The 26,939-nt window shown below is 46.9% G+C and overlaps 1 protein-coding gene across 2 annotated transcripts; it reads right to left on the reverse strand.

The window, feature by feature from the left end:
• Positions 1 to 834: 834 nt before the first annotated feature.
• Positions 835 to 26,466, reverse strand: LOC310774296 (interleukin-6 receptor subunit beta-like). 2 transcript variants are annotated; one of them, XM_083634341.1, is made up of 15 exons: positions 26,389 to 26,466; positions 25,832 to 25,902; positions 21,104 to 21,257; positions 19,111 to 19,277; positions 14,034 to 14,191; positions 12,916 to 13,078; positions 12,514 to 12,596; positions 11,759 to 11,990; positions 11,158 to 11,340; positions 8,676 to 8,783; positions 7,344 to 7,487; positions 7,085 to 7,222; positions 6,656 to 6,764; positions 4,684 to 4,765; positions 835 to 1,792 (listed from the first exon to the last, which is right to left on the reverse strand). In XM_083634341.1, the coding sequence occupies exons 2-15, from the start codon at positions 25,887 to 25,889 to the stop codon at positions 1,160 to 1,162; spliced, it is 2,412 nt and encodes an 803-aa protein (XP_083490467.1). In that variant the 5' UTR covers positions 25,890 to 25,902; positions 26,389 to 26,466; the 3' UTR covers positions 835 to 1,159. The 2 variants fall into 2 exon arrangements, with proteins under 2 accessions (XP_083490467.1, XP_083490468.1); XM_083634342.1 differs by having other exon boundaries at positions 25,832 to 25,932; positions 26,389 to 26,435.
• Positions 26,467 to 26,939: the final 473 nt, after the last annotated feature.

Below are 26,939 nucleotides of genomic sequence, written 5' to 3' on the forward strand. Positions count from 1 at the left end.
TTAACGCGCAAGGGGCAGGGGAGGGGGCGGGGGAGGGGGAGGGGGAGGGGGGCTAGATCAACTTTCCAAACCCCCCCTATTGACAAAAACACAAGGAAAACAAAGGGACTAGGGGAAAACCTCCCTCTGCCACTGCTATCTTCAATTCTTTCTCTCCCTCTTTCAGGATTTGGGTAACCAAATCCACTGTCTCCCACGTGGTTTGGAAGGCTTGGCACAGCTCACATAGTTTTCCAATGGAGTTCTACAGTAAATGCGCCTCCTCTGAACGGTTTGTTGGCTCCAGGTTATGGGTTTGATTCCTACTCGAGTCAAATAAAGATGAAATATAATACAGCTCTTGGATTAAAGCCTCCACCAAATAGCTTATGTCAGTGGGTTCGAGGGACCCCAGGGGTCCTTGAGGGGGTTTCCAACAAAAAGGGGGAATAATTTATTTCCCCTATAATTCCATCCATAAGTAACACAATGGCATAATGTATGACTATTTTGGTCATGGGTTGCCGTTGCATACACTTTCTGTAATAAAACATCTAAAAGCAAAAAATCTTATCAGATGGGGACCCTGGGACACTTAACAAATGATGGTCTAATTTGTGTCCGTTTATGGGTCCTTGGTGAGAAAAGGTTTGAGAACCACTTATGTTACATGACTATTCTCAGACAAAAAGAGTTCCTGCTTTAACTAAACTTAAAAACTTGACTGACGGAATACTCCTCCAGTCCTCCACTAATAAGCGTATGGTTTCTGCATTGAAAACACAACTACACAAATCATGTAGGAGGCATGAATTATAATAATCAGTCAAATCACAAGAAGTTTTTAATGCTCAGACAAAATAACACAAGTGTAAACGGCCCAAATGATAAAAGCATGATTATAGATCACAGCTTATGTTGGCTTTAGCTGCACAATAATAGATTATATATTCATAATGGCCACTGAATAAAATATTTGATGTTACAGTATGTACAGATGGCAACTGTGTTTACATTCCTTGGCATTAAAGTCACAGCAACAAGTTCAAAAGCACATTCCCAAACATTCACGGTGGAATAACAAATACAAAAATTGAAAGAATTATCACAAAAATAGAGAAAATATCAATCAAACAACTGTACATCTGTCAATCAATCAAACACCTGTGGTATGAGAGGGCTACACAGCGAGGGAGATGTACGGATCACAGTCCATAGAGTATTGACCAGGAAGGCCAGAGTAGGAGAAGTCAACCAAGAGAGGGAAGGGGGAGAGAGAGGTAGAAAAAGAGTTGGAGAGAGAGACGGTGCAGGTGAACGGGTCGAGCTGAAGCGACGGGACTGAGTTAAAGTGACCGGGAGAAAAGGAGTGATGGAGTGAGCTGGCTTCCGCTGCTCGAGAGAGATAGAAGGAGTGAGGCTGCAGGACAGACCAAGGGGGGGTCTCCAGACCGCCTGGCTGTGAGAGAGACGACTCAGATCCCCCATCACTCTCTCCCTGCAGAGGCTCAGGTAGCTCGCTTTCGCCCCCTGGCTGTAACCAGGTGTCATGGACGCAGAGGGCCGTGTACTGGCCGTCAGAGGGCTGGAGAAGGGTTTGGGGAGGCTGAGAGAGGAGAGAGAGGATGCTGTTGTATCCTCTGAGTCGATCCTTCTCAGATCCCACTGGCAGTGCAGGGTACAGGTGAAGGGAACAGGTCTGATAGCTCATCTCCGGGTCCGGGTCAGAGTCCTGCAGCACACTTTTACTGACCAAAGTTATTTCAGAGTAATTGATTTTGGACTTCTCTGTTGTTGGTGGCCACTTCATATTCTGTGAAAGAACAAAAATCACTAGTTTAGTGTTTTAGTTTAGTGATTCTCAACCCTTTTCATATCAAGGACCCCTAATTTAGTCCACATTAGGGCCACGGAGTTCCATCCCAACGACAGTTTGTCTCTCGGACGCAAATCTGACAATATATTTTATTGCTAGATATGATTATGTTCAGAATTCCATGACCAAGACCCATGAGAGACGCCCAGGCCTGGAGGGCATCTCTACCAGCTTCAAGTACCTGGGAGTCAATATCCACCAGGACCTGACATGGGCCAACCACACCGCCACTGTTGTCAAAAAGGCCAACAGCGACTACACGGACTCAGGCGCCTGAAGAAATTCGGGCTAAGGCCAAAAATCCTCAGGGACTTCTACAGAGGCACCATTGAAAGCCTGCTGACTGGCTGCTTCACCACCTGGTACGGGAACTGCACCACCATGGACCGCAGGGCGCTAAGAAGGGTGAGGCGCGCGGCCCAGCACGTAACAGGATGTGAGCTGCCAGAACTGCAAGATCTGTACAACCAGCGGTGCCTCAGGAGGTCCCTGAAGATCATCAAAGACACAAACCACCCCCACAACAGTTTGTTCTCCCTGCTACTTTCAGGGAGGAGATACAGGGTCCCAAGAGCATGCACAAATCGCTTGAGGGACAGTTTCTTCTCACAGGCCACGAGACTCCTTAACATATACAAATAGTGTAGTAGCCGTACTGTACCGCACTGTAGATGCTACCATTATGTATGACTAATGTTCAATAGTATGTTTAATTAGGTATACGCTATTTGCACCTAACAGAATGTTATTATGTTTAATTATGTTTAAAGTATGTTCATGCCATTTGCACTATGGGCAGTGAATACGCCACTGTCTGTGGCGTGTCTTACTGCTGTATTGCTTGTTGCCTCTTATTTTTTATTTATATATCTTTTATTTTTTGCACTATGTTGTAATGGAGCCTACAGCACAAGAATTTCACACGTGATACTTGTACTACGGAGTGACAATAAAAATCTTGAATCTTGAATCTTGAATCTACCCGGATTTTCTACAGTATATTGTAGGTAGAGAGATAGCAGCAAAACTATGATCAGTCATTCTTCTACATTCTGTAATTATGCTAACTTCTTGTGAGTGAAATAATGCTGAAGCTTAACAATTCAGCAGTTTACTGGGGACCCCCTGGAACGCTATCTTGGTTAGAACATCCAAATCCATGAACTCACATTCTGTTTCATTCTGCGATTCCGTCTGGCCTCCAGCTGGGGCAGGCCTTTGCAGAAACTACAGTGTACGGGCCAATAAGGGACCTGCCTCACAGTTGACATTGTAACCGGCCAATGAGGAATGCCGCTGGCAAAACAGTAAGGCCGATTTACACAGGATCAGGCGCTCGCATTACCCCCCCCCCCCGCGCTCCATTCATAGTAAATGGGGGTAGACCGTCAAGCTCCGGCAGTGAGCGACGCAAGGGTATGCATGAAAAACACGCAGAGGTTGTACCTCGAGAGAGCTCAGGGCGATCCAACCCTACATCATGCTCCGCTCCGCTACACACACGCACGCACGCGCGCGCGCGCGCGCGCACGCACGCACACACACACACACACACACACACACACACACACACACACACACACACACACACACACACACACACACACACACACACACACAGCTCTGTTTCATGACTTGTCTCTTCTCTTCTCCTCTCTATCTCAAAAATTGCGGCTGTATATCTGTTCTTCTCAATAAAAATCCTCCGGTTAGTTTGTCAATCAAAGAGCCTGCCTGCCTCAGCAGAAATGTTTCAACCAGTTTCAACACGCTCCATACGAGTGAAAGTGATCAGCATGAAATAGCAGATATCAAACAGAAACTACACTAAAGCTACAAAATAATGTCCTAGTTCCCTCGCACACATGCTTGTTTTGAAGGGGAGAAGGTATACATTGGGCTGAAGTGAGACCTGCCCACCCCAACGTACTACAACCGCACTACATACAGCGGCCAATACATCTTGTATCTGAATGTGGCGTAATGGCTGCCTCCATGGCTCTCCGGCTCGAACAGTAATGTTAATGTTCGTCGAGTTTAAACAGCCATAAGTGCAGTTATTGCAGAAATAGTCTCAATAATAACAATTGGTAAATGGCCTGCATTTATATAGCGCTTTTATCCAAAGCGCTTTACAATCAGTAGGTACATTCACCCATTCATACACCGATGGCGGCAGGCTACCACGCAGGGTGCTGGCACACCATCAGGAGCAATTTTGGTTCAGTATCTTGCCCAAGGACACTTCGACATGAGGAGGAGGCGGGAATCGAACCACCGACCTCTTTTATCCAAAGCGATTAGTGGACGACCCGCTCTTACCTCCTGAGCTACAGCCGCCCCAACAATTAAACAAGAACAGGAGTGTGCAACAGTGGAGTTTCTCGGCGGAAAAGACGTTTTCGCCGTTCTTCCGAGTGGATTTGGATTTGACTGGATCCGATGCTGATTGGCTGAAGGACTGGCTACTTCCACCCACTGATTAGTGTGCACACTGCACAGCTCAGAGTCCAGACGGAATCGCAGAACGAAACAGAATGTGAGTTCATGGATCTGGATGGTTTTAACCAGGCTACTGTAACGCCCTCAAGGACCCCTTGTTAAGAACATTTGTATTTTCAGTCTTAAGTTTTGATTCACTTTCTGTACGCTGAGAAGTTTCTACAACACAACCCAACACCATAATTTAATTTGGACAAATAGGATGAATCCACCTGGTCTCAATTAGTGGGCAATCTGGGATGGGACAATCTTCTCTGTTGAAGCTCCACTTTGCTGATGAGACAGGTGTGTCTCTACAACAAGAAAGGGGGCAGGGATTAAATTACCTGGAACGGGGCTTTGGGGGTCCAGTGGGCCAGGCTGCTCTGAGACGGGTCTGGGACGTCCTGATACAGCTTCTGCTTCAGCCTGCAGGGATGAGATTAGAAAATGAGGAAATTAACAATTAACATTAAATTTGTTTTCTACAACAGCTACCAAATAATATAAAAAATACACAATTGTAACATCCAATTCATTTATTTATAATCATTACTGGTTTCAGAATACATTTATCCTTCCGCCACAGAATATAGTTCCATACACAAGATCAATGATTGCACTAAACATTTAGTTGCCTTTGAGCCAAAAAACAACTAACCTATTCCTTAACGGGATTCACAGTTATTGATACATTGCCTGTAAAAGTACAGTTATTTAAACAGTTATCTAAAGCAGCCCGTTTTGGTGGTGGTGTGTTGATATCTGGTGACGGCAGAGGGCGTTTGTTTGTTTGACAGTCCCAGGTTCGGGGTCCGGGCGCTAGTCCGACCTCCCGCTAGTCCGAACTCGTGACAACTCAAGCTCAGCCAGTTCTCTCTCCCCAATTTCACCATGTCGTTCTTTGTTCACTTCACCATCATCTTCATCTAACCACTGCTCAAAACTCAATCCACCCAGTAAATCAAACGTTACTACGAAATCGGACATTTCCTTGTGTTAGAGATCGGCCATTTCCTTGTTGAAGATTTGCAGACTGAGAGGCTAACAGTGGGCGGAGTCAGCACAGGGAACGGAGTCAGCATCAGGGAGCGGAGTGATACTGCGGTTGGAGCCGAACTGTAGATTGTTGGCGTATTTACCACTGTTGCTAGCCAATCAGAATCCAGTATTCACTCATGCCGTTGTAGAAAGGCCATTTTATCTCTTATCTTCTATCTTTAACTTCAATCAAAAGAGACCCAATCACCCATGCTCCTTTGTGTTGAGCAGCTAAAACAATAGTATGACAACATGCGTTTGAGTGTGTGTGTCATACCTGCCAACATTGGGCTGTGAAAAAGAGGGAGATTTTCTGGGGTATCGCCGAATGGCCTACCCTCAACATCCCCCCCAAAATAACCCTACACCCCAAATTAATAGAATAAATCTACAAGGATGTAAAGTAAATCACTTTTAATTAAACAAACAAACAAAATGTACAAAAGATGTGATCAAAAGTTTTGTGTGTGAAAGTTTGTGATCTAAAATTTACATCACACAAAAAAATGAAAAAGAAATGTTGGCGCCTAGCATGGCCATTTGCCTTGCTGACTTGCTCAGCCTCCGACACACCTCTCATGAGGAATGTAAATGTTAGCAGTTCCCCTCTGTGCTTCCACGGCTTGTTTGTGTTTGGCATGTTTAACGTTAACATGTTTGTTTGCTAACGTCATTTCCCCACAGTGAGCTACGATAAAGTCAGCCCGACATAGCTTGTAAAACACATGGTATTTGCTGATGTGGGTAGCGGTTAGAAACGGGATGGTCTCGCACCAAGTGGACTGAAAGTTCTTCTTTCATGTTTCATCCATTTCTGTATACATATGGCAGAGCGCCTCACCAAGAAGAGCTGCTTGAGTGAGCGCACTCAGCACAGTGACGCACCGTGCGTCACTCGTCACTGCCTCTGGCTGGGTTGGGTTGCCAGGTACCACGACACACATCTTACAAATCGGGAGATTAGCGGGATGAATTACCAAGCGGGAGCACACGGGAGAAAGGGTTAAAAATCGGGAGACTCCCGCCTAAATTGGGAGTGTTGGCAGGTATGGTGTATGTGTCCCTGTGTGTGTGGTGTGTGTGTGTGTGTGTGTGTGTGTGTGTGTGTGTGTGTGTGTGTGTGTGTGTGTGTGTGTGTGTGTGTGTGTGTGTGTGTGTGTGTGTGTGTGTGTGTGTGTGTGTGTGTGTGTGTGTGTGTGTGTGTGTGTGTGTGTGTGTGTGTGTGTGAGTGAGTGAGTGTGGGGGGGAGAGGGAGAGTAGTGTAAGACAGAAACTTACATGTGGTTCTGTGTCAGGCAGGCCAGCAGCAGCAGCCCCAGTAGAGTCAGGATGAGTGCAGGAACAACAGCTGCCACTACAACCATCACTAAAGATGCTTCCTCACAGGCTACAACCCCCCCCCACACACACACACACACACACACACACACACACATACCCACCCACCCACCCACCCACCCACCCCCACACACACACACACACACACACACACACACACACACACACACACACACACACACACACACACACACACAGTTGAACTGAATCTCAAGCCATATTTTGGTTAAGTTTGATACTATAGGGATTGTGTGTGTGTGTGTGTGTGTGTGTGTGTGTGTGTGTGTGTGTGTGTGTGTGTGTGTGTGTGTGTATGTGTGTGTGTGTGTGTGTGTGTGTGCGTGCGTGCGTGCGTGTGTGTGTACCTACCTATATAAACTTTTGAAGTTGGCCCTGCTGGTCCAGTGCCAGCTTCAGTGTTGGCCTGCATGTAGATGTCATAGTTACCAGGTGACAGATTGATCAGAGAATAATGGAGGTCCTGACCAGGCACACACTGCGCCACTCCTGAAAAACAACAACATATAATATATAAGATAAGATAATAAGATGAGCAATGTGTACCAAGGGAATACTTGGTACACATTGTTTTGTATGCATGTCCTTCCTGCACGTGTGTATAACTCACTCTTGGTCGGTTGGTCTGTGCTTGTGTAGTGGAGTGTGTAGTTCTTGATGTGACCACGCTGCTGCTCCACAGGTATGGGACTCCAGCTGATCTCTATGTTGCAAGAACTACTGTGTACCTTCAATTTAGGACCAGCTGAGGGCGCTGTGCAGGCAGGAGATGGAAGCAGGAGAGACAGTTAGTGTTCCCTTGTGCAGTGGTTCTCACACTTTTTGACTTGTGACCCGTTAAAATGAAGCGACATCTACTCGCAACAGTTCATCCCAAAAAAATAATTTTCCTTTTCAGATTGAGTCATTTGATTATTGGAGGAGTTATAGCGGCTGAAAACTATTCAGAAATTCACAAGAAAAGAAAGGAAAAATACACATTATAATGATTATGTATAGTGGAAAATATGTTTTTGTCCTATCCCATATATCATCTCAGAAGCCCCCAAAATTACCCCTGAGGGGGTCTGACCCAGTTTGAGAACCACCTCTCAGCCGAGGACAGCAAAATGCCTTAGGCTTAGTTTTTTGACATCTACCTTTCAAATTTCAAATCCCTTTTCATGGGAACTGCAATTAAATGTATTTGAACTCGATTAATTAGAAACAGGAAGTTGTCAGGGTCTGGATCCTTCTGGATCCCTCGCATCACTCACTACATTTGTGGTTCAGTTGGTTTCAGTCTTCCTCTTCTGTTTATTTTGAGGGGAGATATTTTGATTACCCATACCTACTAGAGTTTTTATCTCACCCAAGAAATTTGTAATACATCTTAACTTTTTGTCTTTTTGTCTTTGTATTTTATCACAGAATCCCCCCCCACACAAAGTGTGTATTAAACAAACTATAAAGCATGTTACAGACAGTACAGATACTAACTGCAAATAGGAAGTCTGAGGGTTTTCAGATGTTAAACTGTCTCAACCTATAAGCACGAAACACACCCTCCCGACCGCTCAGTCTCCCACATGTTCCAGGGCATAGGCTACAGTACAGAGTGTACAGAGTGATAGACTAAAAAAGAGAGAGATAGAGACATAAAGAGAGGAGGTGTTACCACTGTTTTTTTTTTATGATCATTTGGCTTCTATGTTCTATGACTGGGTAAATAAACGGATCTAAAACTAAACTAATCTTCATAATGAAACATTTTGAAATGTTTACATTTTCAATTAATTCAATTCTGCCGCCTGACTTTACTGAGTTGAAGGTAAAGAGACCACAACACGCTGCCTCACACAAGCATGTCACTTTCCTGTAGCTACCTTAGCTTAGCTTAGCATGAGAACATGGGGTATAACAGTAAGCAGAAAGCCCTCTGAAGACGTTGAAGATTGCGTACCTCCTTGGCGTGTGTAAATGTAGAACGGCGTGCCGCTCTGTCCCATCCCTCTTTCAGCATACAGCGCTGTGACAGAGACGGCGTATCGCACCATCGGTTCCACTCCCTCTAAATCAACCCAGAGACAAATCAACACAGCCACATTTAACAGTCTGGCCAGTTCTTATCAGTTTCTCTTCACCCAAGTTCACTCACAGACAGTGACACACAGCAGGTAGTGGGACTCTGAATCAATATTGCAGGATTACCATTGCTTTTCTAGACAAGAACTTTTCACTCATTAAAATAGAGAACTAGACTAGACTAGACTAGACTAGACTAGAATGGATCAAAAAATTGTTTATAGATTCAGACTCTTAATCAATAGGCAGATAGGTGGGTCAGCCAGAAACACGACTCTTCTCATGTGTTCTCCATTCTCTTTAGTCTTGCATCTTGAATATGGCGTGCCATCACATTGATTAATGTTTGAATGTACATGTGTCTGTGTGTCCTCCAGTCAGTGTTGCCAGATGGCAAATGTTGAATTATCGTACCAGAGGGTCAAAATTATCGTTTTTGGAGTGAAATTATCGTACGCCCCCTCCCCAGCGCGGCGCGCCTATGTTGGGGGGGCTGGCTGATCACAGGCTACTTTTTGGACTTGGCACGCATGATGTTTCAACACTGTGATCTCAGCCTGCGTTGCAACAACAACTCACGTTCAAGCACGTATTGGCTGCAAAGACGTTGTGTGAAGAGATGATTGTATAAACAGATAGAGTGATAGACGTAGGATTCGACTGAGTGTCACAAAATGATGAAATTATCGTACATTTGGGGGATTTTGGGATTATTGATCGTACATCGTACAGAGGTCGAAATTATCGTACAAATACGATAATTATCATACGTCTGGCAACGCTGCCTCCAGTCCTTCGCATATCTCGAGAACCAATCTACTTCACATTTGGTGGGTGTATTACTGGGGACCCAGAGACTTGCAGTGCAGGATTTGATGTGATTTGGACATGCACTCCAATATTAACACCTTGACTGCCAACGACGAGTGTAGTCGTCAAACACAATCCAGCTGTTCACTGCCAGCGACGACTTGACTTTTTTTGACCGTGGGATGTGCATCTAACCCTTTTACATCTCTTATATAATTATTGGAGCCACCGAACGTTTACAACCCATTCCACCGACCCACTAAGTGGCAACAGTGCTCTCCTCACTAGAGGAAGGCAAGCATTTTTTTAACTTGTCACGCCATTCTCACCCCAGCCATTCTCATGAAAATGGATGGGGGAAAACGCTTTCGTTTTCCCGCTGATTGCTGGCGATGCGGGATTGCAAATTTACATAATAGATTGGTGGAACACACTTTGAAACACGCAGCATAAATATGACCAGAATCGCAAAAGCTTCTCTCAACCAAAACTCCAAGAAGCGAGCGAGTCCATGCCGACTTCCTCAAACAGCGGCCGTGCAGACAGGCACAGGACAGCAGCAAAGCAGTCAGACTGGTGACAAGCTTGTGACGGCCGCTGCAGCCAAGAAGAACGCCCACGGAGGGAGGAGTTGAAGCAACTCTCCCTCTCGCTCTCTCCCTCTCTCTCTCTCTCTCTCTCTCTCTCTCTCTCGCTCTCTCTCTCTCCCTCCCTCCCTCTCTCTCTCTCTCTCTCTCTCTCCCTCTCCCCCTCTCACTAGGATTAAACCTAGTGCGTCTCCCTCCCGAGAGGGAGGGAGAGAGAGAGAGAGGGAGGGAGAGCGAGAGGGAGGGAGAGAGAGAGAGAGAGAGAGAGAGAGGGAGGGAGAGCGAGAGGAAGGGAGAGAGAGAGAGAGAGAGAGAGCGAGAGGGGGAGGGAGAGAGAGAGAGAGAGAGCCAAAAATGAATGGTTAAAGTGACTGTTATATCGAATTTCACAAAAAGCCGTTTATCTCTGAATATTTTTTCTGACGCTAAAACCATGCTGTATTCAACTGCTAATGCTTACATAACTACTAACTCTACAAACTAACTCTTTTAGACAGAGAAAGTACACATTCTATTAGTACTTTTGAGATATTGTATGTTCACAAACTCCAAGCAGAAAAGAATCCTCGGCTCTTGTAAAATGAGCCACAATCCTCAAAAAACGGCTTGGCAGAAGCTACCTACAGCAAGAAAAAAACGGCTGGCAGTCAATGTGTTAATAAACAAGTGTTAATGATTAGCTCTCTGTGCAGAAGAGGGGTGAACGGGGACTGCACTAGTAAATAATTCAAAACAATTGGGGGCGGGGGGGGTCAATGGGCAAAGGAACATTTTCTATTTGACATTTGAGGCATTTAGCTGGCGTATCCTAACCTGACGCTGCCAGATGGGGGCAGCGTCAGGTTAGGCGTATCCAGCACAGCTTACAATGAGCAAACCTTACGGAATCCATTATTGTCCAGACACGTCCAGACAGAGAAACACTCAGAGAAGCACAAAAACACTTGACCGTTGCTGCATTACCTGTGATCACCAGCGCCTTACAGGAACTATTGAGCCTCTCCCAGTGTAGACTACTGTTCTCTGTAACGGCCGACCACTCCACTACAAAGCTGCTCACTGGCTGATCAGCCGGACCCATCCATCGCACGTCCAGGCTGTTGTCACCCAGTGGCTTCACAGTCATGTGGTTTGGGGGCGGGGGGTCTGAAGAGAAGGGAACAGCCAACATCGCACGAGTTTTCATTGAGGTTTACCATCACTTGTTCCAAAAGTTAAAAAGACAATCGGTGCCAGGATTTAATCAGTCAGTTCAATAAAACAAGTATCTGCACAGTCACACGGTATATAATAGACAAAGCCATGCTTCATGATTCATAATGGACCAAACAAAAGTGTGAATTATGTTATTGCTCGAGTATAAATCTTGGACTTTCCTTATTGATGATGTTTGTTACTTATAGCAGAATGTAGAATGTACACCATAGTGACTAAATACACATTTCATGTTTTGAATAAGCTCTGGGCTATTTTGAATGTATAAAATGAGGATGGGGCATTTCTTTTGATGAGCACGCCTTAATGTCACGTTTGATGCAGAGTCAGAGTGAGATCCGTCAGCTACCTGAGTCAGAGGCACCAGGCAGCCATAGCCGTGCTTCAGGGGAGGTTCCCGCAGAGTTGGAGGCGGTCAGAGAGCAGGAGACGCTTCCCGGGGGGAGAGACAAACTACAGGAAGTTTCTGTATGGTTCAAAACTCCGCAACTCCCACGACTGCTCAGGGCCTGGCCGTCTTTCATCCCACATGTCACATTGTAGGAGACAACTTTGCCATTGGCAAGACGGTGAGGCAAGGGCTGAGTGATGTAAACCCAAACCAGGAAACAGGCAGGAAACAGAAATTAGGAAGGAAATGGAGCTGTAAGATAACTAAGGTGTCACATCCTGTTACAGTATATATATACTGTACTTACATTATCTGGAGCTATCTCAATCAACAGTCTATCATCTATCTATCTATCTAAGCTAGAAACAGATTGTAGTGCAATAACAGAATGATTTCTGCAAGACATAAAAACAAATAAGCGGTGATAGGTGAGGAGAGGCTGATTAGAGACTAATGAAATACAAAAGTTATTAAACTGTAAAACACAATTCACAACATTATGAGGTGTCAGAAAATACCATATGAGTACTCATGACTCCATGTGACACAACACAAATGTACACGCACGCGCGCACGCACGCACGCACGCACGCACACACACACACACACACACACACACACACACACACACACACACACACACACACACACACACACACACACACACACACACACACACACACACACACACACACACACACACACACACACACCTTCCAAAGCAGTAGGACGAGTCTCCACCCATTCTTGAATGTTTCTTTCACCTGTCTCCAGAAGACTGGTGGTGCAGATGGAGCTGATAGATAGCAGAATGGATGTTAAACAGATAGACAGACAGACACATAGCTTTGCTTTTTGCTTACACTGAAACACAGCGTTGAAACTGCACAACAGATTGTTGGTCTTAGATGAAGGATGAATTCTGGAGCACACGGTCAATTTAAGCAATTTATTGTGGTGCAAACAGACCGACACAGAAGTGTCTTCCCCAGTCGTTTGGACTCTGAGGAAGTACTCTCTTATAGTAGTGGTACAATTACACAGAACTATATGGTGACTGAGATCTTCAACAAATACAATATGCTGCCTGTTATCCTCAGTGTGTGTTCTCTCACCGTCCTCTCTGGTCCTTCCTTCACAGCTGTTGCTCCACTCGCCCCAGGGGGCGGATGAGTCATTAAAGCGGTGGCAAAGCCTGATGGTGTATGAGGTGTCAGGTCTGAGGCCACAAACCTGGAACCTGCAGGTTGTTCTGTTCACTGTGGCCAGGACACTGGGCTACAAGGGGTAGAGAAGGAATGCGTAAATGAGGAGGGAGTAGATACTGTAAGGTCAAGGAGGCAGTCCTGTTCGGGGCAGAAGGGAACTGGTGGGAATAGCATGATCCTCCCACGTGCTACGTCCTGCCGGTGAAGCTCCCCCCGCGCCTGGCAGCTGCGCATGTGTCGGAGGAAGCATGGTGCTAGTCTACAGCTCTCCCCAGATCGGCAGAGGGTGGAGCAACGACCAGGGCAGCAGGGGGAAATTGGCCAAGTACAATTGGGGAGAGTCCATCACAGGGTGAGCCCGCCCTATTCTGCCTCTGATTGGCTGACCCAGATATTCTTACCCAGAGCCGTGTAGATAGAGCACAAAGAGGAAGAGGCCCACTGTTCTTCCAGCACAAAGAGGAAGAGGCCCACTGTTCTTCCAGCACAAACAGGAAGAGGCCCACTGTTCTTCCAGCACACACAGGAAGAGGGCCACTGTTCTTCCAGCACACACAGGAAGAGGCCCACTGTTCTTCCAGCACACACAGGAAGAGGGCCACTGTTCTTCCAGCACACACAGGAAGAGGGCCACTGTTCTTCCAGCACACACAGGAAGAGGGCCACTGTTCTTCCAGCACAAACAGGAAGAGGGCCACTGTTCTTCCAGCACACACAGGAAGAGGGCCACTGTTCTTCTAGCACAAACAGAGCAAGTAGCAACTGCCTCTTTGTGACAGAAAGCCGTGGCGTTCATGGGAAATGTGGTCTTCATTTTAAGAAACAGTAGCACCAACATAAGATGGAGGCTACCAATCTCAATGGTCTCATTTTTTTATGGCAACACAATTAATTTGACAAAGATATACTGCTGTTTAAAAATGCTACACACAGCATCTCTAATGTGGGAATGAGTGTATCTTTGTCTGTGTGGATGCATGTGACATACAGTATGCGGTTGAGTGTTTGGGGATATTTATACAGACCTGCCCATGTGCTGAGTACTCAATCTGGGAGGACAGTTTCCCCTCTTTGATCTCACTTTCAGTCACGTATGACAAAGGACGCTTCCAACTTAACATCAGACACTGAGGTCGACCTGGCACTGGCTCTGCTCCTTGAAGCTTCACTGGGTCCAATTTCTCTGGGGGGGCACAAAATAAAAACAGAGTGAGAAACAAGCAAGTGAGAGAAAATGAGAGGAAGAGTGGGACAGCAGAACATGCTCACCTTCTAGTCTACCAGACTGACACCGAGGTCCTGACTCACCTTCTAGTCTATCAGACTGACACCTATAGGTCCTGACTCACCTTCTAGTCTACCAGACTGACACCTATAGGCCCTGACTCACCTTCTAGTCTACCAGACTGACACCTATAGGTCCTGACTCACCTTCTAGGCTACCAGACTGACACCTATAGGCCCTGACTCACCTTCTAGTCTACCAGACTGACACCTATAGGTCCTGACTCACCTTCTAGTCTACCAGACTGACACCTATAGGCCCTGACTCACCTTCTAGTCTACCAGACTGACACCTATAGGCCCTGACTCACCTTCTAGTCTACCAGACTGACACCTATAGGCCCTGACTCACCTTCTAGTCTACCAGACTGACGTCGAGGCCCTGACTCACCTTCTAGTCTACCAGACTGACACAGAGGCCCTGACTCACCTTCTAGTCTACCAGACTGACACAGAGGCCCTGACTCACCTTCTAGTCTACCAGACTGACACCTATAGGCCCTGACTCACCTTCTAGTCTACCAGACTGACGTCGAGGCCCTGACTCACCTTCTAGTCTACCAGACTGACGTCGAGGCCCTGACTCACCTTCTAGTCTACCAGACTGACACAGAGGCCCTGACTCACCTTCTAGTCTACCAGACTGACACAGAGGCCCTGACTCACCTTCTAGTCTACCAGACTGACACAGAGGCCCTGACTCACCTTCTAGTCTACCAGACTGACACCGAGGCCCTGACTCACCTTCTAGTCTACCAGACTGACACCTATAGGTCCTGACTCACCTTCTAGTCTACCAGACTGACACCTATAGGCCCTGACTCACCTTCTAGTCTACCAGACTGACACCTATAGGCCCTGACTCACCTTCTAGTCTACCAGACTGACACCTATAGGCCCTGACTCACCTTCTAGTCTACCAGACTGACGTCGAGGCCCTGACTCACCTTCTAGTCTACCAGACTGACACCGAGGCCCTGACTCACCTTCTAGTCTACCAGACTGACACCGAGGCCCTGACTCACCTTCTAGTCTACCAGACTGACACCTATAGGTCCTGACTCACCTTCTAGTCTACCAGACTGACACCTATAGGTCCTGACTCACCTTCTAGTCTACCAGACTGACACCTATAGGTCCTGACTCACCTTCTAGTCACCTTCTAGTCTACCAGACTGACACCGAGGCCCTGACTCACCTTCTAGTCTACCAGACTGACACCTATAGGCCCTGACTCACCTTCTAGTCTACCAGACTGACACCTATAGGTCCTGACTCACCTTCTAGTCTACCAGACTGACACCTATAGGTCCTGACTCACCTTCTAGTCTACCAGACTGACACCTATAGGTCCTGACTCACCTTCTAGTCTACCAGACTGACACCTATAGGTCCTGACTCACCTTCTAGTCTACCAGACTGACACCTATAGGTCCTGACTCACCTTCTAGTCTACCAGACTGACACCTATAGGTCCTGACTCACCTTCTAGTCTACCAGACTGACACCTATAGGTCCTGACTCACCTTCTAGTCTACCAGACTGACACCTATAGGTCCTGACTCACCTTCTAGTCTACCAGACTGACATCGAGGCCCTGACTCACCTTCTAGTCTACCAGACTGACACCGAGGCCCTGACTCACCTTCTAGTCTACCAGACTGACACCTATAGGTCCTGACTCACCTTCTAGTCTACCAGACTGACACCTATAGGTCCTGACTCACCTTCTAGTCTACCAGACTGACATCGAGGCCCTGACTCACCTTCTAGTCTACCAGACTGACACCTATAGGTCCTGACTCACCTTCTAGTCTACCAGACTGACACCTATAGGTCCTGACTCACCTTCTAGTCTACCAGACTGACACCGAGGCCCTGACTCACCTTCTAGTCTACCAGACTGACACCTATAGGTCCTGACTCACCTTCTAGTCTACCAGACTGACACCTATAGGTCCTGACTCACCTTCTAGTCTACCAGACTGACATCGAGGCCCTGACTCACCTTCTAGTCTACCAGACTGACACCTATAGGCCCTGACTCACCTTCTAGTCTACCAGACTGACACCTATAGGCCCTGACTCACCTTCTAGTCTACCAGACTGACACCTATAGGTCCTGACTCACCTTCTAGTCTACCAGACTGACACCTATAGGTCCTGACTCACCTTCTAGTCTACCAGACTGACACCTATAGGTCCTGACTCACCTTCTAGTCTACCAGACTGACACCTATAGGTCCTGACTCACCTTCTAGTCTACCAGACTGACACCTATAGGCCCTGACTCACCTTCTAGTCTACCAGACTGACACCGAGGCCCTGACTCACCTTCTAGTCTACCAGACTGACACAGAGGCCCTGACTCACCTTCTAGTCTACCAGACTGACACCTATAGGCCCTGACTCACCTTCTAGTCTACCAGACTGACACCTATAGGCCCTGACTCACCTTCTAGTCTACCAGACTGACACCTATAGGCCCTGACTCACCTTCTAGTCTACCAGACTGACACCTATAGGTCCTGACTCACCTTCTAGTCTACCAGACTGACACCTATAGGTCCTGACTCACCTTCTAGTCTACCAGACTGACACCTATAGGTCCTGACTCACCTTCTAGTCTACCAGACTGACACCTATAGGTCCTGACTCACCTTCTAGTCTACCAGACTGACACCTATAGGCCCTGACTCACCTTCTAGTCTACCAGACTGACGTCGAGGCCCTGACTCACCTTCTAGTCTACCAGACTGACACCGAGGCCCTGACTCACCTTCTAGTCTACCAGACTGACACCGAGGCCCTGACTCACCTTCTAGTCTACCAGACTGACACCTATAGGTCCTGACTCACCTTCTAGTCTACCAGACTGACACCTATAGGTCCTGACTCACCTTCTAGTCTACCAGACTGACACCTATAGGTCCTGACTCACCTTCTAGTCACCTTCTAGTCTACCAGACTGACACCGAGGCCCTGACTCACCTTCTAGTCTACCAGACTGACACCGAGGCCCTGACTCACCTTCTAGTCTACCAGACTGACACCTATAGGTCCTGACTCACCTTCTAGTCTACCAGACTGACACCTATAGGTCCTGACTCACCTTCTAGTCTACCAGACTGACATCGAGGCCCTGACTCACCTTCTAGTCTACCAGACTGACACCTATAGGCCCTGACTCACCTTCTAGTCTACCAGACTGACACCTATAGGTCCTGACTCACCTTCTAGTCTACCAGACTGACACCTATAGGTCCTGACTCACCTTCTAGTCTACCAGACTGACACCTATAGGTCCTGACTCACCTTCTAGTCTACCAGACTGACACCTATAGGTCCTGACTCACCTTCTAGTCTACCAGACTGACACCTATAGGTCCTGACTCACCTTCTAGTCTACCAGACTGACACCTATAGGTCCTGACTCACCTTCTAGTCTACCAGACTGACATCGAGGCCCTGACTCACCTTCTAGTCTACCAGACTGACACCGAGGCCCTGACTCACCTTCTAGTCTACCAGACTGACACCTATAGGTCCTGACTCACCTTCTAGTCTACCAGACTGACACCTATAGGTCCTGACTCACCTTCTAGTCTACCAGACTGACATCGAGGCCCTGACTCACCTTCTAGTCTACCAGACTGACACCTATAGGTCCTGACTCACCTTCTAGTCTACCAGACTGACACCTATAGGTCCTGACTCACCTTCTAGTCTACCAGACTGACACCGAGGCCCTGACTCACCTTCTAGTCTACCAGACTGACACCTATAGGTCCTGACTCACCTTCTAGTCTACCAGACTGACACCTATAGGTCCTGACTCACCTTCTAGTCTACCAGACTGACATCGAGGCCCTGACTCACCTTCTAGTCTACCAGACTGACACCTATAGGCCCTGACTCACCTTCTAGTCTACCAGACTGACACCTATAGGCCCTGACTCACCTTCTAGTCTACCAGACTGACACCTATAGGTCCTGACTCACCTTCTAGTCTACCAGACTGACACCTATAGGTCCTGACTCACCTTCTAGTCTACCAGACTGACACCTATAGGTCCTGACTCACCTTCTAGTCTACCAGACTGACACCTATAGGTCCTGACTCACCTTCTAGTCTACCAGACTGACACCTATAGGCCCTGACTCACCTTCTAGTCTACCAGACTGACACCGAGGCCCTGACTCACCTTCTAGTCTACCAGACTGACACAGAGGCCCTGACTCACCTTCTAGTCTACCAGACTGACACCTATAGGCCCTGACTCACCTTCTAGTCTACCAGACTGACACCTATAGGCCCTGACTCACCTTCTAGTCTACCAGACTGACACCTATAGGCCCTGCCTCACCTTCTAGTCTACCAGACTGACACCTATAGGTCCTGACTCACCTTCTAGTCTACCAGACTGACACCTATAGGTCCTGACTCACCTTCTAGTCTACCAGACTGACACCTATAGGTCCTGACTCACCTTCTAGTCTACCAGACTGACACCTATAGGTCCTGACTCACCTTCTAGTCTACCAGACTGACACCTATAGGCCCTGACTCACCTTCTAGTCTACCAGACTGACACCTATAGGTCCTGACTCACCTTCTAGTCTACCAGACTGACACCTATAGGCCCTGACTCACCTTCTAGTCTACCAGACTGACACCTATAGGTCCTGACTCACCTTCTAGTCTACCAGACTGACACCTATAGGCCCTGACTCACCTTCTAGTCTACCAGACTGACACCTATAGGCCCTGACTCACCTTCTAGTCTACCAGACTGACACCTATAGGCCCTGACTCACCTTCTAGTCTACCAGACTGACACCGAGGCCTTGACTTTGTGATGCCGTGGCGGGAGCGTGCCATGACGGTGATGCAGAAGTTAAATGCCACGCTGGATCTGTTGATTGCCACGGTGCAGCTGTTGTTCAGCGTGGTGCAGGGTGGAAAGTTCTTATTTTTCACTTGACTTCACAACATCACGTGCACCAACACATAGAAACACACACACACACACACACACACACACACACACACACACACACACACACACACACACACACACACACACACACACACACGATCAGAGAGCTGTCTTCCCCTGGGCAGTGGGCACTGCAGTTGACAACCACACATACAAACAGGCACAAAACCACATGGATAGAAACATATGTATAGTCAGGGAATGCATGTACATGTATGCATGCATGTACACACACATGTACGCAGTACGCACACACAGAACACAATGTACAACGGTTCATGCATGCTACACAGATATATGTGTCTTATCTGTATTTGAAATGCCCTGTAGCTACTAATTTTGTGCAAAGAAAAGCAGACAATAATAAAAGCTGAGTTCAGAAAGTGTGTGTGTGTGTGTGTGTGTGTGTGTGTGTGTGTGTGTGTGTGTGTGTGGGGGGGGGGGGGGGGGTGGTATCGACAAACAGGTAGTGAGGGGGAAGCTGTGTGGTTGTCTGTGGTGGTTAAGTATCACCACTGCCAAAAAACCCTTGCATGATTTTGACATTCAAAGTTGACGACTAAAGCATTAGTCAAAATCCAAACTTGCACACATGCAAAATACTACAGTTTCTTGATGTTGAACAGAAGCAGAGATTAAACGGATTGGAAAATTGTCATTTGTAATCTGTTACAGATACTGTAATCAGATTACAGATGCAACAAAATAGATGTTGGATTAGTCAACAGCCTGTTTGAATGGAAAATGTGATTAGATTTGAAGCTTATAGACATTTTATGCATTTATTTATGGATTTTCGAGGTAAAGTAATCAAGGTAACCTTGAAAGTAAGTCCCGGCTGTGATGTAGAAAATGTAACGAGTGAGGTACGGTACCAATGTAGTGAGTGAAAAGGCTCAGCGAGTTAAGAATAAAACATGATCATATTAGAAATATGTGGTACCACTCACCCTGATCAGGCTGTTTCCTGCCTACCTACCTACTCAGAGGAAATCAGCTCTATAGGAAGTCTAAACTTTACATAACACATTTCATACGCAGGCTTCCAGTGGACATAGGAGACTAGGAGGCTGAAATTTGGCATGGAGGTGTGTGTGTGTGTGTGTGTGTGTGTGTGTGTGTGTGTGGGTGTGTGTGTGTGTGTGTGTGTGTGTGTGTGTGTGTGTGTGTGTGTGTGTGTGTGTGTGTGTGTGTGTGTGTGTGTATAAAGGTGTATGAATGTGTTCATGCCAGTTGGCTAAAAGGCGGCAGTGGGGTGGGGTGGGGGGGGGGGCAAATGCAGGGTGGCAGAGGTAGAGTAGGGCGGGTCCTGCTCCTGCCATCCTGCATTTGGGAAATTCCCAGTGGGGGGTGTGTGAGATGCGTGGATGCATGTGTGTACGTGGTCGCAGGTATTGTGAATTTGTGCTTGTTTAAAATATAATTTTAAAAATAAGATTTTCTCTGTAGGGAATAAGGAATGAATAACACATGAAAATCATGGACACGGACGATCAGAAAAAAAGTCAAACTGGGACTATACAAAGTCTTCATAAACACTATGAAATTGCATAATGGTGTAAGCATACACATGAATTCAGCGAGCACTACAGCAACACATACTGCACAACACATGAATGCAGTGAAGCTGTGGCTTAAGCTGTGTCTGTGTCAGCGGTTTGAGGTGTTAACCACATAGCGTGTTCCAGCCTTGGTTAGAACATAATGTACACATAATCTCCAACACCTCTTCTGTCACTCTCCAATGTGCACAATCCAATAAAGCAGAAATAACATGAACATTATCATTAAAGTGTAGAGTTGAGCCTCACCCGATCCTTTCAATCTGTAGAGTGTAGAGTGTTGTCGAGGTGGGGCGAGGGTCTCCAGACTCCCAGTGGCAGGTGATGTTAGCTCGCTGCTGGAACACACAGTTCACCAACCTGGGGGCCCGGGGGGGAGCCAGGGAGGTTGGAGGGGGGGAGGCTGGAAGAGAGGAGGAGGAGACAGTCTAGAGTCAGGGTCATGGAGGCAGGAGGAGACAGTCTAGAGTTAAGGGCCATGGAGGCAGGAGGAGACAGTCTAGAGTTAAGGGCCATGGAGGCAGGAGGAGACAGTCTAGAGTTAAGGGCCATGGAGGTAGGAGGAGACAGTCTAGTAGTGATGCGCGGGTCAGGGTTTTTTAAGGCCCGCCCCAACCCAACCCATCATTGGAGCCAGCCCGCCCCGCCCAACCCGTTAAAATATCTGAAAATTCCGAACCCAGCAGCCCGCAACGGCCAATTTAATGTAATATGTCTCCGGACTCAGGAGGAGCACAGCGGAGCTTCCAAGGTGTGCAAAGTAGCTAATAACTCTGTCTCTCTCCCCTCTCTCTCTCTCACACACACACACAGACACTCAAATGCTGCCCTGCGCGACAACAGTTGTAGCCTAGGCCTGCTCTGGATGAGTTGCGCTGCTGCTTTCATGTCGGTCTTTCTTCAATTAATCCATGGTCTTCAGATAGCGCGACCGACTACGCTTCCCCAAAGTGCGGATGGCATGACCGCAGTGTTTCAAATGGAGGTAGCAGGTACAGGTAGGCACTAGGCAGGCTACAGAAACAGTTCTTATTCTTCCCCATTTATTTAGATTACCTCATGCGCTCTCAATTGGCCATGTTGCAGTAGTAGGCTACTAAACGTAGTAGTGCAGCAGGTGCGCACACGGCTTGCAGATACGGCCAGACTCGCTGTCTGATTTCTTTTAATTACCTCATGCGCACTCAATTGTTCACAGCCTACTCACGTTGCAGTAAAGTTGACAAATAGATCACAGTCGAGTCCACAACAGAAAATCTGCGGTGGCATTATGTGGACACTTCAAATAATAATTACAGCGAATAATCCTTCCAAAATGTTTGTTTTGAGACCACATAGGCTACCTCATTGAAGCGTTTCTTTACTCCATGTAGGCTATAGAGAGTGCAGCAGGAGTCTGTCTGATTGTGTGTACCTACGTGTGAGAGAGAGTTAACGTCTTTAAGGTTAATTACTCTGCGTCTTTCATTGCTCTAAATTATTTAATAATGTTGCTTTGTCATGTTCTGAGCCTGCCGCGCCCGCACCCGCGATATTTTCATAATTTGCCAACCCAGCCCGCCGGCGGGGCGGCCCAGCCCGCGGGACCCGGCGGGTTCTGGGTGACCCGCACATCACTACAGTCTAGAGTTAGGGCCATGGAGGCAGGAGGAGACAGTCTAGAGTTAAGGGCCATGGAGACAGGAGGAGACAGTCTAGAGTTAGGGCCATGGAGGCAGGAGTAGACAGTCTAGAGTTAAGGGCCACGGAGACAGGAGGAGACAGTCTAGAGTTAGGGCCATGGAGGCAGGAGTAGACAGTCTAGAGTTAAGGGCCATGGAGGCAGGAGGAGACAGTCTAGAGTTAGGGCCATGGAGGCAGGAGGAGACAGTCTAGAGTTAAGGGCCACGGAGACAGGAGGAGACAGTCTAGAGTTAAGGGCCATGGAGGCAGGAGGAGATAGTCTAGAGTTAAGGGCCATGGAGGCAGGAGGAGACAGTCTAGAGTTAGGGCCATGGAGGCAGGAGTAGACAGTCTAGAGTTAAGGGCCACGGAGACAGGAGGAGTGAGTCTAGAGTTAGGGCCATGGAGGCAGGAGTAGACAGTCTAGAGTTAAAGGCCATGGAGGCAGGAGGAGACAGTCTAGAGTTAGGGCCATGGAGGCAGGAGTAGACAGTCTAGAGTTAGGGCCATGGAGGCAGGAGGAGACAGTCTAGAGTTAGGGCCATGGAGGCAGGAGTAGACAGTCTAGAGTTAAGGGCCACGGAGACAGGAGGAGACAGTCTAGAGTTAGGGCCATGGAGGCAGGAGTAGACAGTCTAGAGTTAAAGGCCATGGAGGCAGGAGGAGACAGTCTAGAGTTAGGGCCATGGAGGCAGGAGGAGACAGTCTAGAGTTAGGGCCATGGAGGCAGGAGGAGACAGTCTAGAGTTAAGGGCCATGGAGGCAGGAGTAGACAGTCTAGAGTTAAGGGCCATGGAGGCAGGAGGAGACAGTCTAGAGTTAAGGGCCATGGAGGCAGGAGTAGACAGTCTAGAGTTAAGGGCCATGGAGGCAGGAGGAGACAGTCTAGAGTTAAGGGTCATGGAGGCAGGAGGAGACAGTCTAGAGTTAAGGGCCATGGAGGCAGGAGTAGACAGTCTAGATTTAAGGGCCATGGAGGCAGGAGGAGACAGTCTAGAGTTAAGGGCCATGGAGGCAGGAGTAGACAGTCTAGAGTTAAGGGCCATGGAGGCAGGAGTAGACAGTCTAGAGTTAAGGGCCATGGAGGCAAGAGGAGACAGTCTAGAGTTAGGGCCATGGAGGCAGGAGGAGACAGTCTAGAGTTAGGGCCATGGAGGCAGGAGGAGTGAGTCTAGAGTTAAGGGCCATGGAGGCAGGAGGAGACAGTCTAGAGTTAAGGGCCATGGAGGCAGGAGGAGACAGTCCAGAGTTAAGGGCCATGGAGGCAGGAGGAGTGAGTCACTACAAGTACTAAGTGTAAGGACTTGGAGTTTGATCATTTTTACATAATCTTCAGTGTCATGCAAAAGCAGGGTGGCGATAAGAGGGAGAGAAGTGGGCTTGTGACGGAATAGCTGCATGATCGAACCCCAGCTGGGAAAATGGGAAGTGAACGAGCACAAGCAGCAGTTTTCACTTGTCCGATGAAACATTTTCTATAATTAAGAGATTATACCAGTTGTCAATCTTTAGTTAAAATGGGCTAAGTGGGTGGGTGGGTGGTGGCGGTGTCTGTGGGTGGCGGCGGTGTCTGTCACGATTGTGATGTCATCAGGGATGTCACTTGAGCAATTGTGATGTCATCAGTGATGTCACTCGACGCAATTGTGAGGTCATCAGTGATGTAATAAATCCTTCTTTCTTCTGTGGTGTTTTATGGCAAGTTGGCATCCTTTATGCATTACCGCCTCCTTCTGGATTTCTCCATCCACTGTTCCCTACATTCTATACGATCTCAAGCCATCTTCCTACTGTACTAATCCCACTGGTCCTCTCATGTAATAAATCCTTCCTGGCTAAGGCTATACGTAGTGGGAGTATAAGTAGGGAGAAGAGGACAAGTGGCGCATCATCTCCAGAGTCTCCACCCTAGACCAAGCGTACAACTGAAAATATCAGCAAAGCAAGATGGTGGTGGTAAGAGAGAGTTTTGGATGAAAGAAAAGAGGAAGGAATGATAGCGAGGAAGAAAGGAAAGAAGGGAGGAATCTGTTCTATAGGCAATTGTCACTGTGCTTCAGCTCAGACAAGGCAAGGCAAGTTTATTTGTATAGCATTTCATAACACAGAGGAATTCAAAGTTCAGCCAAGAAGAAAGAAACAACTGGACACACACACACACGCAGTCACACATGCTTTACAGTAAAACACTTGAACCCTGCTTAACTGGACACAAACACACACAAACACAAACACAAACACACACACACACACACACACACACACACACACACACACACACGCACACGCACACGCAGTCACACATGATTTACAGTAAAACACTTGAACCCTGCTTAACTGGACACAAACACACACAAACACACACACACACACGCACACACACACGCACACACACACGCACACGCAGTCACACATGATTTACAGTAAAACCCTGCTTAAACGCTAGGATGGATCATGTGATCTATCTTGCCAATCCTTTGAAAAAGGAAATGTCTATTCCAGGTATTTAGCTCAGGTCTATGTTCAGACAAGATTGTATGACGTAATGTGCCTTGATCCAACTTGCACTAGATCTGATTCACTGAAGCTGCAGGATACCAATTATTCATTTATATCCACTGCACTACAGTGTTGGACAAGTTACTTTCAAAATGTAATAAACTACATATTAGTTACTTTACAACATTACTTTCTGTGTAGAGTAACTCATTACTTATTACACTGCTTTTGCATTACTTTCACCAATAACAACAGTAGCAGAATGACATCGCCGTCCCTGAACCATCCCGAAAAAGAATTTCAACTGTCTTGAAGTCAGTGTAAACTGCCCAAAATATCATTTTCCTTTGTTATTGTCAGCTATAGTGGTTATTTGCATAAAAATACTAAATTTGATTAGGATTATCTTTATTAAAAATATGTGCTTTGATTTAAAAAATTTTTTAACTCAATTTGTAACTTGTGTTACTTGACAAAATAACTGGTAGAATATTACTGAAATACCATTGATAATAAGTTATATTGAGTTACTGTTAAAAGTAATATACATGTAATGTAATGAGTTACCCCCAACACTGCTGTGTCCACTAAACACACGGGACACGCGCACACACGCGCGCACACACACACACACACACACACACACACACACACACACACACACACACACACACACACACACACACACACACACACACACACACACACACACACACACACACACACACACACACACACACACACACACATGCTCTCTCAAACAAACATCAATCTGTCCTAAACTAAAAGGAGAGTATTGAACATTGGACCGGTTACCTGCAGAGAGCAGACAGGCACCCAGCAGACAGGTCCACATGGCAGGGCTGCGCTCCATGGCCAGCAGCTTTCTGGAGCAAATTCAGTAGGATACAATCAGGCTGAATGAATTAATGCATTTATTTGACAAATCAAAAACTACAGTAGCCTACACCATCAAGCCTACAGTAGCCTACAGAATAATTAATCAGGATGTCACACAAAAAGTCGTCAAACTTATATTTCCATTGTGGTCCCGAATGGCTGTGTGTTATTAAGGATATTTCTCATATTTCTTCTGACTAAGAAAAGGGTCTAAAAGGGCTATGTAACAACACAAAATATGTAGCCGCTTACAACACTTGCTGAAATTGAGAAAAGTAAACGTAGCCTATGCTGTTGGTAAAGTAAAAGTAAAAGTAAAACCTATACCGTTAGCTCAGAGTAAAAGTTAAACGGATAACTGCGCAAGAGCTTCTTCAGGGAAAGACACACATCTTACAGAAAAGTCTAGCCCGCTTTAAATAAATATACACAGTATTTACGAGTAAAAAAGTTGGGCGTGCCAAAACACTTACCACTCAGTGTGCATCGTGCCTCTCTGCCTGGACATGTGCATAATGCCATACAGTCAATGATCAAGCACAGCCTCAGCTCGTATCTCGCTCGTTCGTTCCGCCCCGCGCTGACTGTTGGACCAGTTCAGGGGTTCCCAAACACGGGTTCATGTTCCCCTCGGGGGGACGTCCTGACGGGTTTTCAGGGGGTCCTCAAAATGAGGATTAGTTTAATTTCACACTACACTATTATTTGAAGCTGGGGCAGTGAGAGGAAAGCTAAAAGCAATAGCCTATATGTCTTAAAATCACAGCAAACAAAACGATAATAGACATGTCTCCACTCCAGCTCTCTTCCCAACAATACACGAAACCAAAACAATTAATGCTAGCTAACCAATCAATGGTGGAGGGTCTGAAAGCAATCTGAACTTAGCCCCGGGCATTTAACGTTATTTATAGTCTAAAACACGACTTTCTTGCAATTAGCCAGGCAAGGTGTCTTGTTTTCTCTTCTTCTTCTTTGGTGTTTTATGGTAGTTGGCAACTTGGCATCCTTTATGTAGCATTTG

This window comes from Poromitra crassiceps (assembly GCF_964638095.1).
Source record: "Poromitra crassiceps genome assembly, chromosome: 3".
Taxonomy (NCBI): Eukaryota; Metazoa; Chordata; class Actinopteri; order Beryciformes; family Melamphaidae; genus Poromitra; species Poromitra crassiceps.